At 33.5% G+C, this 18,266-nt stretch overlaps 2 protein-coding genes across 5 annotated transcripts; both read right to left on the bottom strand.

Moving 5' to 3' along the window:
* Window positions 1-2,416: 2,416 nt before the first annotated feature.
* LOC116022985 (elongation factor 2) lies at window positions 2,417-6,600 on the bottom strand. 3 transcript variants are annotated; one of them, XM_031263911.1, is made up of 4 exons: window positions 6,471-6,600; window positions 5,397-5,463; window positions 5,221-5,308; window positions 2,417-5,113 (listed from the first exon to the last, which is right to left on the bottom strand). In XM_031263911.1, the coding sequence occupies exons 2-4, from the start codon at window positions 5,397-5,399 to the stop codon at window positions 2,673-2,675; spliced, it is 2,532 nt and encodes an 843-aa protein (XP_031119771.1). In that variant the 5' UTR covers window positions 5,400-5,463; window positions 6,471-6,600; the 3' UTR covers window positions 2,417-2,672. The 3 variants fall into 3 exon arrangements, with proteins under 3 accessions (XP_031119771.1, XP_031119772.1, XP_031119773.1); XM_031263912.1 differs by having other exon boundaries at window positions 5,397-5,466; window positions 6,471-6,557; XM_031263913.1 differs by having other exon boundaries at window positions 5,397-5,453; window positions 6,471-6,547.
* A 5,594-nt stretch (window positions 6,601-12,194) lies between these two features.
* Window positions 12,195-15,951, bottom strand: LOC116022107 (transcription factor JUNGBRUNNEN 1-like). Of its 2 annotated transcripts, none has more exons than XM_031262676.1 (3): window positions 15,679-15,951; window positions 13,537-13,862; window positions 12,195-12,768 (listed from the first exon to the last, which is right to left on the bottom strand). In XM_031262676.1, exons 1-3 carry the CDS (start codon window positions 15,893-15,895, stop codon window positions 12,403-12,405), a joined length of 909 nt encoding a protein of 302 aa, XP_031118536.1. In that variant the 5' UTR covers window positions 15,896-15,951; the 3' UTR covers window positions 12,195-12,402. The 2 variants fall into 2 exon arrangements, with proteins under 2 accessions (XP_031118536.1, XP_031118537.1); XM_031262677.1 differs by having other exon boundaries at window positions 13,537-13,859.
* Window positions 15,952-18,266: the final 2,315 nt, after the last annotated feature.

Raw genomic sequence — 18,266 nt, 5'->3', positions numbered from 1 at the left:
AAAAATTATGATAACCCTCACCCCCCCCCCCCCTCCTCAACTTTCTACCATAATCTCGAATCCGACTTTGAAAATCAAGAGAAATCTAACTGCCCAAGCCTCCCTCACCACTCTAACACAATCAGCATCCTCTAACCAAGCCATCTAAAACATACCAAAACGTCGAACTCTACCCCCCACAATCACCTCCGCCAAATCAAGCAAAATCGCATCATGATCCGGCGAATAAGCTCGTACATGATGAACAACTGCATATCTGAATATACTACACCAACTCGACATAGCCAAACCCCTATCTAACCGCTCCTCCACCCAATCCACGCTCCCACGTAAAACCATATTCTTTCATTCCTAAATCAACAAGCTCACAATCCTCAATAGCCTGACAAAAACCCCTTCATAAAAAAACCAAGATGCCCCAACCGACCTTTTTTTTTCACTAGGAGCCATTAAATCATTAAAATCTCCTACTACCAACTACAATGAATCCGACCGATCCCGCAAAGAACACAATAAATCTCAAAACCCACTCCTCCTATGCCTTTCAGGAAAACCATAAAAGCTCGTAAGTCACTAAGGTGGTTTCTGCATTGAAACACCCACATCTAGATGGTTACGGGAATAACTATCCCAAAGTCACTAAGGTGGTTTCTCGTGGCTTTTCCTATTTTTAGTAAGTGTATTTTGTCTTTTCATTTTTTTTTTGTTACTTCTCCTGTTTCAACTGGTTTAATTGATTTAGAATTGTATTAAAATCGGTTGAAAAATATGATTACTAAAAATCAGATGTTACTTAAAGTCCTAAAGACCTAAACCGGTTGAAACCAGAGAAATAACAAAAGAAAATATGAAAAGACAAAAATGTCATTACTAAAAATAGAAAAAGTCATGAGAAGGATTAAAAGTGTCCAAAAAATAATAGTCTAGGATGTTAAATGACAAAAATGATAATTTAAGATTAAATTTAAAATTACCACCAAAGACAAGACATCTCCGATGGAATTAACTCAAACTTGAAAATTGCAAAGCAATAGGAGTTCAACATGTCAAACTCAACTTACTAAAACATTAAACATTTTGCCTCCATTTGACACATCAAAACTTCTAAAAGTTTTCATTTTTGTCATCATTCACCCCAAGTTTGCTCCAATAATCTCTAGTTTCAATACATGCTGACCAATGGTTCCCAATGCACTAGCAAACACAATAGAAACCATTCAAATCAAGCTTAGACCATACTTAGACAAAGAAATAAAAGAATAAGCAACAAAGATTGTAAATTAACGTACTTAAACCCAAAAGTCATTCGAATTTTTTTTTTGAATACTACTAACTCTATTACAATGCAGTATCTGTCCATAACTACTTTCTCAACCTATTGAAGCGCAAGAGTCAGTATTGCCTCCACTGAGGCTCGAACCTACCACCTCCCGTATAAAGTCATTCGAAATAAGAGAAGAATGTGCACAAATTAGAATATATTAGACATAATTGATGCATACATTTAATTGAAGGCTTCTTAATTAGAAGCCATTCTTGAAGCTCTTTTCTAGAAGAAAATGATGAAGCCAAAAAAAGGAGAATATGAGAGCTGCTATTAGTCGTGGCTTTTCTTGAAATCTAGTGTTAGTTTAGTGTAGAGTGGTTGTCTTGTATAAAGAGTCAGAAACCCCCTTTTCTATTGTTTATTTTTCATTTTTATTAAGGTAGACTTCAAAAGAAATTAATTAGCGAAAAAAATATATGTGGAAGGTCCAATTAGCTTTTATAAAGAAATTTTTTGGTTGACGTATAGAGGTGGACCAACCAAGTCCACGCTAAGACTCGATCCCTAGTTGTTGTCCATGCGTGTTTAAATTTCTTTTTTTAAAAGAAAGCTATGGATGTGTACAGTCAGACGAAAAACTCTTCATCAAAAAAAACTATAGGCTTTTAACGCGCCCCCATTCAACATTATTCAGTGTTCCAAAAACCGATCTTTGTCCTGTGTACTTGTATATTCTTTTGGGTATATATTTATATTTACATTGAAAAAAAATCTTTGTAGGATAATTCGAAATGCTTAGTACTGAACAATTCTTTTATGGCACGTTTGGTAACCAAACGTGCCATTAATGTGTCTAAAGTTGTTTCCCTATGATCTTTTTCTCAGTAAGGAAGAATATGATTTTAAAACATAAACATATTAACATATGAAAGCTTAGATAGCTTAACTACTATTCCAATAGTAGTTAACTCCTATTTCACCCTTATCCCATATTACTAAGGCTTCTCCCATTCCTCTAAGCCAAATGGATATCACAATGCTATTACTAGTACTAAAAACGAAGGTTCTGCTAGACCCGTGATAATACTATCATTTTTAGAATCAAAGACTGCCACACAATACGCTATATTCAGATCAGAGTGGGAAATATGAACCCGGCAAAAATAGCAATAAAATTATTCTGAGAGAAAATTTGTTCTGAAATAAAAATATGAAAATGTTCTCAAACAAAGTCTAAAGTAGGAATAACAAAATGTTCTTAAACAACAATGTCTGAAGTAGGCCATCTGAGGCCGAGACACAATTTAAACACACAACATAACACTAGTATCACCACATATGACAGATCAAAATTATAGCTCATCAGAAAAGAAAAGATATTCTGGTATAACAAAGACTTCCTGGCTTACAGCTTGTCCTCGAACTCAGATAGTGGTGTCATCTGCTCCTTAAGACCTTTCCTCTTGCGGATTGTTGCAACTAGGGTGGAAGCCTGTGATCCCGCCTCCAATGGATCAGAAGTCATCATATCCCAATGATCAAACACGCACTGTGGGAAAGCTTGCCCTGAAGTGGCAGCCCTCAGAGTACCAGAGAACCCAAATGACTCGATGACAGGAAGGTATGCCTTAATGTTATAAAGAGGGGTACCAGGCCTCTGAATCTCCTCAAACACGTGGCCACGTTTCTGATTCAAAACAGAATAGATACCACCAAGGGCTTGCTCTGGTGCTTGAATCTCAACCAAGTACACAGGTTCCAAAAGACGGGGCTTGGCAGTAATCTGGGATGCATAGATAACCCTCCTGGCTGTAGGAATGACCTGGCCACCACCTCTGTGGATGGCATCAGCATGGAGAACAACATCACAAACTTCAAAGCAGATACCTCTCATGTTTTCTTCAGCCAAAGCACCTTCCTTAGAAGCCCACTGGAATCCAGCTACAACAGAATCCTTAATTTCATTCAGGTACTGAACTCCCTTACACATATCAACAACCATGTTTGGCCCAGTTGTCTCAGGACCAAAGCACCAAATTTTCTTAGCAAGATCCTTATCCCAACCAAATTCTTCTGACAGTATCTTTGAACGAACTTTGGGGTCATCTCTTGGTCCAATACGACCATCATCAATAGCCTCAGCAAGACCTTCCTCCATTGGCCTAGCTTCCATATACAGACGGTTGTGCTTGTTGGGAGATTTGCTCATCACAACGCGGCACGACTTCTCAAGGACAGTCTCACGGAAAGAGACAACAGGATCAGATGTAATGATTTCAGCACCACCCATGAAATCATCTTGCAAGTCCTTCAAACAGATCTCAAGATGAAGCTCACCAGCACCAGCAATAATGTGCTCCCCAGATTCCTCAATAGAACAGACAACCATAGGGTCAGATTTGGCCAGACGCTTCAAACCTTCAACAAGCTTGGGAAGGTCGGATGCAACCTTGCATTGAACAGCAACACGCACAACAGGTGACACAGAGAATTTCATGGCTCTGATAGGATGGGCATCCACCTCTTTTTCATTGGTCAAAGTTGCATTCTTTGTAATAAATTGATCAAGACCAACCATAGCCACTGTGTTTCCACAAGGAACATCCTCAACAGTTTCCTGTCTCTTACCCATCCAAATAACCGTTCTCTGGACATTCTTGACATACAAGTCCTTTTTCTCTCCTGGTATATAGTTTGGACCCATGATCCTGACCTTCATTCCAGTAGCCACTCTCCCAGCAAAAACACGACCAAAGGCATAAAATCTGCCTTTGTCAGATGCTGGAATCATCTTGGACACATAAAGCATGAGAGGCCCCTCTGGATCACAGTTTCTAATAGCATTGGCATATTGATCATCAAGAGGCCCCTCATACAAGTTCTCAACACGGTATTTCTGAGCCTTGCCAGGTGATGGGAGGTGATATATCATCATTTCAAGAAGTGCATTACTTGCTGGCAACCATGTCTGCATGACACGTTTCATCAGTGCCTTGCCCATCAATTCCTTCTCTTCAGATTTCATAGTGACACCAAGTTTCTGCAACATCGGCCACAGCTTATCTTTCTGATCATTCATACAGGTGGCAATGATCTGCTTAATGGGTTCATAACAGAACTGCACAAACCCACGCTTGCATGTGGCAGACCCATTGTGCTTGCTTGTCCACTTCTTTGTAGCAGGGTCAAAGAAGTTCTCACCCCAAAGCCTTTCCATCATCTTTGATTCATCGACACCAAACTTGGAAGCATACATCCTGGCAAAGTTAGTCAGTGTGAATGCCCAGCCATGTAATCCTGCAGAGAAAGCCACTGTACCTTTCTCTGGGTAAACCTGGACATCACCAAGGAGTGGGTCCTCGTATGTAGCCATGATAACATTAGCATTCTCAATCACCCTTGAGAATGTCTGGTAAGCTTCTTCTCCATCAACTTGGAGCTCAAGGAAGCACCTGTCCATCTTGTTAACAGTCAAGACAGGGCGAATCCTTTCACCCAGTGCTTGACGAAGTACAGTCTCAGTCTGGACACAAACCCCTTCAATGCAGTCAACCACCACAAGGGCTCCATCAGTAATACGGAGCGCAGCTGTCACTTCTGATGAGAAGTCAACATGTCCAGGTGAGTCAATAAGGTTGATGAGATACTCATTCCCGTCACGCTCACCCTTGTAATTCTTCATTTCTTCAGCTGACATCTCATAGTACAGAGAAATTCCAGTGGACTTGATTGTAATACCACGTTCAGCTTCATCTGCACGGGTATCTGTCATTCTAACATCACCAGCAACTTCTTGGGCAATGATACCCGCAGCAGCCACAAGAGAATCAGTAAGTGTGGACTTTCCTGGTTTTTCAAGTAATAGGAGAGAATTTCAGCATATTTGCTACAGAAAACAGCACATTAAATAACAGTAAATACAGATTAGCACATAACCACAATAACTCTCATACCATGGTCAACATGAGCAATAACAGACATATTACGAATGTTATGCTTCTTGTCCATGATAGCACGGAGCTCTTCAGCTGTGAACTTCACCTGCAGATGTTAAATGATAAATTAAATTAAATAACATCTCCAGTGTGTTGGCAAAACCACAAGAAAAAAGGCGTATTAGTTTCATTACCATTTTGAGAGATCTTTGATGTCAAAGCTCAACAAAATTGAATTGTAGGATGTGCTCCTGAAAAGGACTGCTATGAGCAAAACAGCAACACTAAGTTAACAAAACAGTAGCAACCTGAGCTTGGAACAGATTTCTTATTTTAAAGGAAAAAACGCAGAGAATTACAGGCATCAAATTCTAATAAAATGAAAATACTCATAAATAACAAGAAAATGAAATCAGATATTAGCATCAAGCCAATTGATTATGACCCTAGACTCTGGTATGTTAATATTACAAATCCAGCTTTGTTTGAAGTCCATACTTCTCATACAAATCAAGCTTTGTTTAAAGTTCATACTTCTCATACAAATCCAGCTTTTGTTTAAAGTTCATACTTCTCACACAAATCCAGCTTTGTTTAAAGTTCATACTTCCACACAAATCAAATCCAGGTTGGTTTAAAGTTCATGCTTTTCACACAAATCAAATCCAACTTTGTTCAAAGTTCACGCTTTTCACACAAATCAAATCCAACTTTGTTCAATGTTCATGCTTCTCACACAAATCAAATCCAACTTTGTTCTAAGTTCATGCTTCTCACACAAATCCAGCTTTGTTTAAAGTTCATGCTTCTCACATAAATCCAGCTTTGTTTAAAGTTCATGCTTCTCACACAAATCCAGCTTTGTTTAAAGTTTATGCTTCTCACACAAATCCAGCTTTGTTTAAAGTTCATGCTTCTCACACAAATCCAGCTTTGTTTAAAGTTCATGCTACTCACACAAATCCAGCTTTGTTTAAAGATCATACTTCTCACACAAATCCAGCTTTGTTTAAAGTTCATACTTCTCATACAGCTAAAAACGAAACTAAATCTTATCAAATCCGCACACCATCATATAACAAAAATCACCAAATAAAATTAAAAAGATTGAAATCCAAGCTTCAGATCAACAGCATATCATAACAAAACCCCAACAGACATAACAGAAAGCAAATCGAACATGAGAAGCTCAAGCAGAAACATAAGAATCAGCAATAGATGTACAGCATCAACTAAGAAATTAACATATTCATGAAAAGAGAACTCACAGGAAAGAGGAGAGAACAAGAGAGCGCAGAGTAGAGATGAGGCGCTCAGTGTGAGCTTTCGGCGGTAGAGGAGATGGAATATAAAGCAGCCTCAAACCCTAATGCGAGGATAAGCTGGACACTTACGTATGAGGTGACTCTTGGAAGTGTAAAGGTTGTAGCTAAGAATTGGTGGGCGGAAGTGGGGCGACAATTAGCATAGGCCTAGCCCAATAAATGTACAAGCCACTGAAAGAAGAACAGCCCATCAGGTTAAAAGGGCCAAATTATTGTGTGGACCGTGGACCAATATCCAAAACGACTTCGTTGATTTTTATGAGTTAGAATAATGTACATTATGTGTTAGAATAATAAAATTTATTGAATAAAATAATACTACATATATTTTATGAGTTAAAATAATGTACTTTAAGCTTTAGAATAATATACATTATTTTAACAGATATTGGACATTATGATAACGCATAAAGTGCATTATTCTAGTGTACGTTATGAGTACATTATTTTAGTGTATATTATGAGTTGTAAAAATGTATATGTTGCAGCATGTCGCATGAAAAAAAATTACACGGACGTCGTTTTGGACCGTGATCCACGCAACTGTCCACGCAATAACTGTTGGTTAAAAGGTGTTCAATTAACCCATTTGGAACAATTTATATCATGGGACAATTCATACTTGTAAGGCACAAAATTTCATAATACATGACACAAAAAATAACAACACAAGACAAATACACATATTATATATTTATTTATTTATTTTTCAAATTTAATTTAGGTACATAATTTGTGTTTACTACAAGGATAAAGTGAGAGTTACCATATAGAGTTGTGTAATTGTTAGGAGGCAATAGCTTCCCCAAATCCCTCCTTTGATAACAAAAATAAAAACAAAACAAAAACAAAACGAAGAAATCAATAATTCTCTGTTAAATGTGGCAAATTTAAATCAAATCAAATCTAATGAGATTTTCTTTAAAAAAATTAAATAAAATTGTATCAAAATTCCAAACTTTAATGCCCGTTTAATTCGTTGAAAAATATTTAAAGATAAATAGAATTGAAATTTTATGAAAAAAAAATTTTAGGAAAATGAATTATATTATTTGGTTGATGGAAATGAAATTACTGGGAATATAAATTTTATTGTTTGGTGGATTTGGAATCGTAAGGAAGTATGAATTAAAAGACCAATAGGCACTTAACAATAATAATGATAATAAATTATATTATTCTATAGCTATGTAATTAATAAACTTTTTTGAGAATAGTCCATCTATGTTATATTTTCTTCCCAAGCTATGCAGAAAACGGTCAAAGTACCTGTAAGGTCCCTGTACTGTAGTGTTTTGTTCAAGTTAGTCCATGTACATCAATTTTGGTCAATTTAATCCCTATACTCTAAGATTTAGAACAATTAGGGACAATACTTAACACCGTTTACTTTTTCCGTTAAGTCTGTCCACGTGGCGTTGAAATTGCCATGTCACAATTTTGTGATGTGGCATAACACTATAAAATTCGACTCAAAATGAAGCAATGTTTCAAACCTAAGACCTATTACCTAAAGAAAAGACATTCTGCCACTACACCACACATTCCACTTGTTTTATATTTGTTTAATATATATATATAGTAATACTTTTCTTTTAAAGTACTAAAGTTTAAAAAGGAAAATGGATACATAGAATCACATCACAAAAGGTAAGGATTAACATCCTCTTTTTTGTTTCTTTGGTAAGGATAAAAAAAAGAGGATGTTAATCATTACCTTATGTGATCTGATTTTGTGAATCCATTTTTCTTTTTGAAACTTTAGTACTTTAAAAGAAAAATATTACTATATATATTAAACAAATATAAAACAAGTGGAATGTGTGGTGTAGTGGTAGAGTGTCCTTTGTTTAGACAAGAGGTCTTAGGTTTGAAACATTGCTTTGTTTTGGGCTGAATTTTATAGTTTTATGCCACATCACAAAATTGTGACATGGCAATTCCAACGCCACGTGGACAGACTTAACGGAAAAAATAAACGGTGTTAAGTATTGTTCTTAATTGTTCTAAATTTTAAAGTATAGGGATTAAGTTGAACAAAACACTACAGTACAGGGACCTCACAGGTACTTTGACCGCAGAAAACAAAATACCACCCTTTTCTTTAAGAATTTGTTTTCCTCAACTTTCAGGAACTCCACTTTCAATATAATGGAAAATGCTTCAAATCCAACCAAACAAACATACAACAAAATTTCCATCCACTTTTAGTAAAACATTTTTCATAAAAAATAATTTTCAGCGAACCAAACACCCCCTTAATATTAATGATTGGATTATAACTATCACGCATACAAAAATTTAAATTTTGTCAACCAATAAATTTATGAAAAAATTTACATTGTGAAAAAAAATATACTATTATAGTATTATTTGTGGGGGTTGGCACAATTCAATAAGTTATTAAGTGGCAACACGTTTCCCACAAATTTAGAAGTTTTGGAAACTTCTTCCATCCGATGATTCATTACCAGGTCAAGCTTTTGACAATAGTCTGAAGTGCATGACCCCATTACTTCCCCATTTTCAGATCAATGAATTTCTGATCTTAATTAGATTTACTAGTACAAGGTAGCAAGCGTAAAAAATTGACTGTGTGTGTGAAAAGAATCATGCATGTGAGTATAGTTCTGGTGAGAAATGATAGTGACATTTATACAACTAAATAAAAATTTGAATAAATAAATCATGCATATATGTGAGGTATAAACTATAAAGTGAATTTAATTCGAAATATATTTTCAAAATTTTCAATTACAGTAATTGCTAAAAATTCAACGTTTTTGCCACACATAAATTGTTTAAAAGTAATTTACTTCCTTCCGATGGTGTTAGTGTATTGTTGAAACATAAACCGATTTTCCTTAGGATACAATGTACTATCAACTATATAATGGAGCATTCAAAAATATACATTCTCAATGAACTTGAACGAAGGGCGTAGACGTACTTCGAAATATAGAAGAAGTGTTGGTAGAATTTTAGAGAAAGCTGAAAGAGTATAAATGTGAGAAAATAAGGGTGTGTTTGGTTGAGGGGTTTAGGTATAAGGAATGGGTATGAAAGTGATTGCTAGTGTTTGGTTGATAGGTTTTGAGAATGCTATTATGGGTTTAGAATACCCCATTAATGAGAAAACCCATACCCTTATTAAATAAGGGTTTCATTTCATTTCATCATTTCTTTTCCAACTATTAATAATAATTCCCATTCCACCCAACTACCAAACATGCTAAATACTTTCACCAAAACCCATTACCCTTACCAAGTATCTGATACCCATTCCGATTCCGATTCCCATGTGCGAACCAAACGCACCCTAAGAGTTTTTGGTGTGCAAGACATTTTACCCAACACAAGGTATTTATACGAAAATGAAATATATTAACTTATATGACATACATACAAAATTGAATTTAAAATTCAAATTGTAACTATCAAGACAAATTAATCATAGTAAATCTAATATTACAGATTTATAAACATTCGGCATGCCCAAGTACACACATCTTCAAGCTTTTTAAGCTCATTTTGAAATTTGACTTGCATCCCTAGCTAGCGCATGAGTGATTGTCTATGTTACACAATGCAAACTCATTTAAAAAGTTTGGATTATACTTATAGTGCAAACCCGGTCACATGTTTTTCAAATGTGGAATAGAGTACTTAAAACATTCCCAAACTTTATTTTCCCAACATCAACGGGTACACTTTGAGAATTAATTTCTCATTCATCCATTATCTATTTTGAGAAGCGATAAGAATTTGTCACATCCATGGGATCGGAATCCCCAGTCCCTGCCCCGACGAGGTCGGGGATGAGAAAATTTTTCGGGGAATGAAGATGGGGATGGAAATTGTGTGTAATTCTCCACCGAGAACGGATATAGAGAGAGAGAGAAAAAGAAAGAGAGAGACAATCATTTTAATTTTCTATACTAGGACTTAGGTTTTAAGTTTTTTTTTTTTGATTATTAAAAATTATAGGGAAAAAGGGTCAAATAGAACCATGAACTTTACTCAAAAGTGCAATTAGGTCCTCGAACTTTAAAAAAAGTGCAATTAAACACTTGTTAAATGAGTCAAATAAGTCTAATTTACCGGAAACTAACAAGTTGCCGGTAATTATTGACGTTGACCACCTTGATCGCTGCTATTACTGTTTACCACCGCTAAATTTTTATTTTTAAAACCGGAACAATTTTCGGTCGCCTGATATATAACTGATTACATGCAAAATGATTTTCTTAAAAAGTTGATTATCAAAAAAATTACTTTGAACAACTTTTTAAATTTTATTGTTTTGAAGCAATAAGCCTTTACAAAAATCTAATTAAACAAACACTAATATCGGTTGTTTAACCAAATCTAAAAGATAATAGTGATCAAACAAATCAAAATTAACTAATACAGCTAACTATATTACCAAACAAGGCTAATGCATTTCGTCTATGTACGAGTAAAGCACTAACATATAATTAAAGAAGTAAAATGGATACTTTCCCAACTTTACAAACAATTAAAAACATTATATTATGCATCACAGTTAAGATAAGAGTTGAAACTTTGACCATTCATAAAATACAAAAACTGATTGAAAACTTAATTACACTTTGGCCATCAAGGCTGAAACCTAGAACCAATTTGTTTCATACTCTCATATGTAGTAAGTCGTGTCGCCGAGGAAGGACCATCTTAGAAGCTTCTGGTTTGTACGTTTGTATAGTATGCAGTGAAAATAATTTTAGACCGAAATGGTTGACAATATATGGCACATCTCCGTATAGCCAAATTAAAGAAGAAATATGTTTACTACTGTTTTATGGGGTGTTTTGGATAACATTCTGTCACAATAAAATAAATCTTGTGTGAGATCATTTCAGGTAAGATATGTAGTACTTTTTATTTAAAATATAATTTTTTTTTATGGATCTAACAAAAATATTACATTTTATTTTTTGAAAACAAAAATATTACATTTTAAATAAAACAATAAAACTGATGGCAACAATTTCACTGAGAATTCAATTAAGTTAATTTATTTTTTTCTGACGACTATTAAGTTAATTGATATATATAAGATTCAAATTCATACATAGGGTTTGATTACATTTGTTGTTTAGTAAGAGAAATAAAAAAGTTTTAAGATAATGTGTTTCACATACATGAATACGTTGATGAAACGTTTCGATGTTTTTATTAAATATATATATATATATATATATATATATATATATATATATATATATATATTCAATTTTTCATTAATATATACATATGCCTCTTTATCATTTAGTACCTCCTGCTACTTAGCTATTTTAAAACTTTTACTTTTAGCTACTAACTACAAGCTTATTAACAATTACTTTTCAATCTTTAGCTAACTTTTTAATTAACTTACATAATGACATGCCAAACAAAGCATATGTTAAAAATACTCGCATTATTAACTTGTGTTATACATATTTTTTTTTTTGAAAATACTTTTGTTATACATATGATATAATGTTCAAGAATGCCAAATATTTTGTGATTTAGTGGCATCTGGTGTCCCGTTAACACTCCCACATGAATGATGGGATGTGGGAGTGGGTTCGAGCCCACGGTTAGAATAATCATATAGGTTTACCACTATATAATACGGAGTAACTAATAATAGCAAAGGTATACATTAACTTTATTTCTTTTTATATACTTATATAATAGTCAATACCATAAATACACTATGAAACGTAGGGTGGTACCTCTAATCCCCTACCATCTAAAATTGATTATTCAATTCTACTATAGAATCTATTCTAGTCTCAAAGTTTTTTTATAAAATAAAACACATAAAACATTAATGAAATGACCAGGATATGTTGCAAGAAACATGCTAAAATAATTGTGTAATCTCATCCCAATCTTCATGCTTCAGCAATTCATCAATATCTGGAGCTGCAACTACAGGGCTATAGTAAGCATTAGCAGTGGTCGAATAGGAAAGGAATTGAGGCTGTGAAATAGGGTTTAGCTGTGCTGTAAGTAGGTGGTGGCAGACATTATTTGTTGTGTGATTTGCCATTAATGGAGCATTGAAACTAATGTAATTGTTTTTCTGATCGTCACAACATGATTCCATATTGTATGTGGTGGAGTTGACATTCGCATAGTGATTATTACTTTTCTTTGCCGATATTTCTTTCCAGTCGCGTTTGTGAGACACGCTGCGCTTCAAAATTCTGCAGAGAGTCCATACTTCCTGCAAACATAGTTCATGAACAAATTAAGTTAAGGTGATGATAAGCATAAATTAATTTATTGCAAATACTTTCATGCATTCTAGTATTTATAAACAAAACTTATATATATTTTTTGGTTATACCAGGAGGTGTTTTTAGTATGCCCAAACTATATATATAAACACCTTTAAACCCGCATCATACTTAGACTAATCCATATTTACATTAGTTCAGCACACTTATTAAGTGGCAAAGTGCTGGTCATAAAGGAGTTTTGAACTCCTGGTCTTTTTTTTTTAACTCCTGGTCTTTCTTAAGAAATAAGAGTGCATAGAATTAAAAATATAAAAGAATTATTAAAGAGCTAAGAGTAATCAAACAAGATATATATATATGTCAATTCACTACAACCATGCCTTAACGTACGGCTAGTGCGACTGCACCATTAGTTATGCAAAAAAAAAAAAAACCAATATAATCATAATAATCATGTTAGAAAATGCACAACAAAAAATGCACCAATGCACCAAAAATGCACCATTAGGGACACATCGCACCACACAACGCACCACACAGTGTTCAAAAATGCACATTAAGTGTGGTAAGATATGGTGCATTTGTGTGTGGTGCATTTTATGGTACATTGGTGCATTCTTTGTACTGCAGCGCACGTTAAGACATGCATGACCGCACTGAACTTGACATATATATATATACACACACATAAAAGGAATGAGAAAACAATTAAGAAGCATATATAAGAGATGTAGTAAAGATTCGTTACATACAGCTTCTTGAGCAATGCTTTTGATATCGATGTGTTTGGTGCTCTTGTCATGGTCCGCCGGAAGCCGGAACTCGTGCATCATCCAATCAGTTTTAGTGCCTTTCCCGGCACTTCCACGGTAGTAAACCAATGACTTTTTCAGGCCAATGCAGTGGCGGTGATTTTCTCCGGCGGGGGCGGGGGCGGAGGAGTAGATGGGGCGATCGATGCCGGTTGCTTTCCAGAAGCCAGAGCCTGTGACCCTATTAGGCCTAATGCTATTCCTGTATTTCCTCCCCCTTTTGCAAAAGAAGTACCATTCTGTATCTCCAACATGACTACTCTCTGCTTAATAGTATACATCCATAAAAACAAACGAGTATATATGCACCACAATATTAGACATTATTATTATATAATGAGATTCAAATACAAATTATATATGCATTACGTTACAAATAAAAGATGGTCCAACAAGTAGTTAATTAATATATAGTTATTACTCTCCGAGGCTCCGAGCAATTCAAAACCAAACAATATGTGAATGAATTAGAAACTTTACTAAATCTGTCTTCCCAATTAAATCCCCAATCTCAAGAGTCACCACGCCCCGGTCCAATAAAGCATATGGAAGTCTCTTTTACTTGAGAGGTTTCTCCCACACTGCTGTTAGTGAGACTCAATATGATCCCGGATCTTTTATTCAAAATTTCACCCATATGACTAACTGAGTTGCCCATACATGGACTTAATAGCTTGAGTAACATATCTATCTTCAACAAAACAAGCCAGTTGATAATCCATGACTTTGGTTCATGTTGCCCAATAATTATATTGAGAACCAGGGTATACCACGAGCATTGTAAATTTATTATGTGCATTCAATTATAACTGAATATATATAATCTAAATTACGATCTACAATTCACATGGTAGACCCTGGTATACAATATAATTTGAGCATGTTGCCTACCCAATGAACTATATAAATTTTGATACTATGAATTATCATCAATTGCTTTAGATAATCAGTTTTAACCTAAGCTAAAACCCCTTTTCTAACACACACACACACACACTGAGACACATATATTCAAAACTCGAATCTCTCATATCGTTTCAAATGTAAATTTATACATATATAATTGCCAAACATATCCTTGAATTGCTTTAAAAAAGTTTAATTAGACCCTTGAACAAAAAAAACTGCATATAAGTACTTGAACTTAAAAGAAAAATAGTGTCATCGGCCTTTTTTACTTGTAAATTACCTATTATAAGAAGTTATTTTTTATGGCATAACTTTTACATGTAATAATCCTTATTAGTTACATAGACTCCATGGATATTATTTTGATTTTCAATCACTTTAACTTTACTCAAATTTAAATAAAAAAAAAAAAAAAAGAGGCCACGGTTGTCCTTCTTGCACAACTATGGTTGTACTTTGTAGTGGTGTGTTACCTTGTAGAAAGGTAATCATGATTGTATCTATAGAAATTGTCCTCTTGATCAATCATGATTGTCTATATATGATTAACTGCGACTATCCTTCTTAGATAGCCATGGTTGTACAAGAAGGATAGTCTTATAATAATCCTTATTACTTGCATAGATATCATACCATGTGTATTATTTTTATTTTTAATCATTTTAACTTAAACATTTGTTTTTTCAACAAAACTTTGTTCTAAAGAAGAAGGCGGTCATGGTTGTTCTTCTTGCACAACTATATATAGCTATAGCTATGCTGTGCACAACAATGATGTCTGTTTAGTCAATCATGACTATCTAGATCTGAATAACTCTGACTATTCTTCTTAGATAGCCATGGTTGTCCAAGAAAGATAGCCATGACGAATCATGCTCTAGTTGTACAAGGAAGATATTCATAAGTCATGACTATTTTTTCTAGAAGGATTTTTGGTTTTTTTTTTTTAAAGAGTAAAGCAAAAATATTAAAATAAATTTACTCCAAATTTTATTATACTAGCTACTAGCTAGCTAAGAACCTCACTTTAATTTGATCGTAAGTATATATGTGAATTATATATGCCTAATCTCTTGTTATTCTTTCCTTTTTATATTTCTTCTACAAAAGATTTTTTTTTCTTTTAAACAGTTTATGAGGTGAATGAAATATGAGATGATGATAAAGACATACTTGGAAGATCCCAGGGATCATATTTATAGATGTCGATCTGTTTGATGAGTTCCATGCTTAACTCCCTTTTCTCTATCTTCCTTCTGAGATAGAACCCCACCAGCTCTTCATCTGTGGGATGGAAACGAAACCCTGGGAGTACTACTGGAACATCATCGTCCTCTTCCTCGTCCACCTTCGTGATTACGCTGCTGCTCAGCTTCTCCGCGTCCGCCATATATTATCACTCTTAGCTTATATTTAAGCTAAGCTTAATTTGATTTTTTTATTCTTGAAGCTAAGCAAGCTCTGAGAACCCTTGCTGCTAAATAGGCCAATATAAATAGGCGATGAAGAGGGAGGGAGGTAGGAAGGAAGGTGCGTGGCTTAGTCAAAGTCATTAGGGTTGACTCTGGATGGGTGTTTCAAGATATCATTGAACTTATTGAAGAAATTTATCTACCCTACATGCAATGCAAGGCCATAAATAATATAATGCGTTTGAGATAATGTGTCACATCTCCTTGTTGAAAAATTCCTTCATCCAAAAAGTATTTGGTGTTCTGGACCAACCAAGTTTTTGATTAATGACGCAGTCATTTCATTAATTAATATTAAGGAGTAATAAATATACTCTAATCCTATTCTATATCAATATGCACCTTTTATGGTACCCTTAAAAAGAAAAATTAAATTTATTTAAGAAAAAGATTGATCTATAAGTATTCTGATATTTTATTCCAAAAAAAAAATAAGTATTTTGATATTTTCTTAGGAATAATATTCAAATAGGCCACACTTGTGTGAGACCTTAGCTTCTCATATCATTTTATCTGATACAGGTCGGATCAATATAAAAATGTAATATTTATACTGAAAAATAAAATATATAATACTAATTAGAAATAAAATGTTTGTTACTTATAAGGGAAAATGCAATACTTTTACATTGTAAAAGTATTACATTTTCCTTTATAGGTAATGTTAGCAATTGTTTGTTACTTTTACTTATAAAGGAAAATATAATACTTTTGAGGAAAAATGTAATACTTTTAATCAAAATGTAAAAGTATTATAATTTCTTCAAAAAATATTACGTTTTTCTATATAAATAATAAATATTTTATTCCTTATTAATTAATATTACATTTTCTAGTATAAATATTACATTTGATTTTGACCCGCGAACACAAGTTTTGCCTAGTAAATAGGTAATGTAATTGGGCCATTGGTCTTTTTGTAAATAAATCTAAAATTTATAGTTCAGTGTCCTATTTAATCATTATTCCCATTTTCTTGTAGTGCTGGATACACTATATTGAGTTGATTATTTAACCTTGCAATTGTGGTCGCTTATCATCTACCTAAACTAATATATTTGAGCAATGATAGGTTAAATGATTACTTATTAATATCATAGAAAAATAATAAGTGTAGTCGCAGTGGGTAAAACTTAAGTCACATAACTTGATTTTGGAGAAAAATAACATTTTTTAAAACAATATATGTTTAAATATTAAAAAAAGTTGCATCATTAGAAAGAAAATCAACATATATAGTTTAAATATGGAGAACAATACTCATTTTGTCACATTTTATCTGTCCTACTTATTTTTCATTGGTCAAACAATGCAAACTCTTTGTTCTTTGTTTGTTTTCTTTAGTATTTTTTACTTATTTTTAAATTTAATTTTGTGTGTTTAATATTGCTTTTATTATAGTTTCTAAATAAAAGAACACACATAACTTTGAGATATATACATGAACGAATAAGATTAATTTACATTTCTCAATTCTCACTTCTTCTAACATGAACTTAATCCTCAATAATAAGTAAGTGTATATATTAAAATAGCTATGGTTTAGGCAAATATAAACCCATTAATTAAGCGGGTCTTTTTCATTTGATAGTATCCTTATTTAATTCGTTGTATCAATAGGGTTTTGACAAGTTCTCGATCCTGCGTTACACACATCAGAAATGAATTAAAGCTTCTCCACCAGAAATTGAGTGGGTCCATAATTTGGTTCATCAGAGCTACCTAGGTGTATATTTTTCGGATTAATAAAAAAAAAGTAATTTTTCGGATTAAAAAAATGTAATTTTTCTCTTATAAAATTAATGTTTATGATCATCTAAAAATGACATTTTTGTTATATTTGTTGACTATATAACTGACCTACAATGGGTTAATTAAATAGACAATTGTTATGCCATAGACCAGGGTTCATATTGCATTATGAACCTTGATACAAAATTTTTGTACCTTCTATTAACACATTATGTACTTATAGTTAAAAGTTTTTTTGCATGTAAGCAAATAACTTGATAATTGCTGACACATAATATGATAGCTACAAGTACAGAAATTTGTCAACTGTATTGCAGGTACAGAATGAGTCAACTACAGATTATTTTTGGACAAAGGTCTGCAATCTAAGGTAGACCCTAGTCCGTGACATAATTTGCTTTAAATAGGGGTGTCATAACACCCTCCAAAAAAAAAGAAAAAAAAAAGCTTACATAATAATCAAATACCAAAAGAGTAAAATAAAATAATGATACATTAAGGGATGTTTGATTATTTTCAAAAAAAAAAAAAAGGGAT

The sequence above is a fragment of the Ipomoea triloba genome, chromosome 6, assembly GCF_003576645.1.
Source record: "Ipomoea triloba cultivar NCNSP0323 chromosome 6, ASM357664v1".
NCBI classification, from domain to species: domain Eukaryota; kingdom Viridiplantae; phylum Streptophyta; class Magnoliopsida; order Solanales; family Convolvulaceae; genus Ipomoea; species Ipomoea triloba.
Note: the sequence above shows the minus strand (reverse complement) of the source record. Positions and strands in the feature narration are given on the sequence as shown.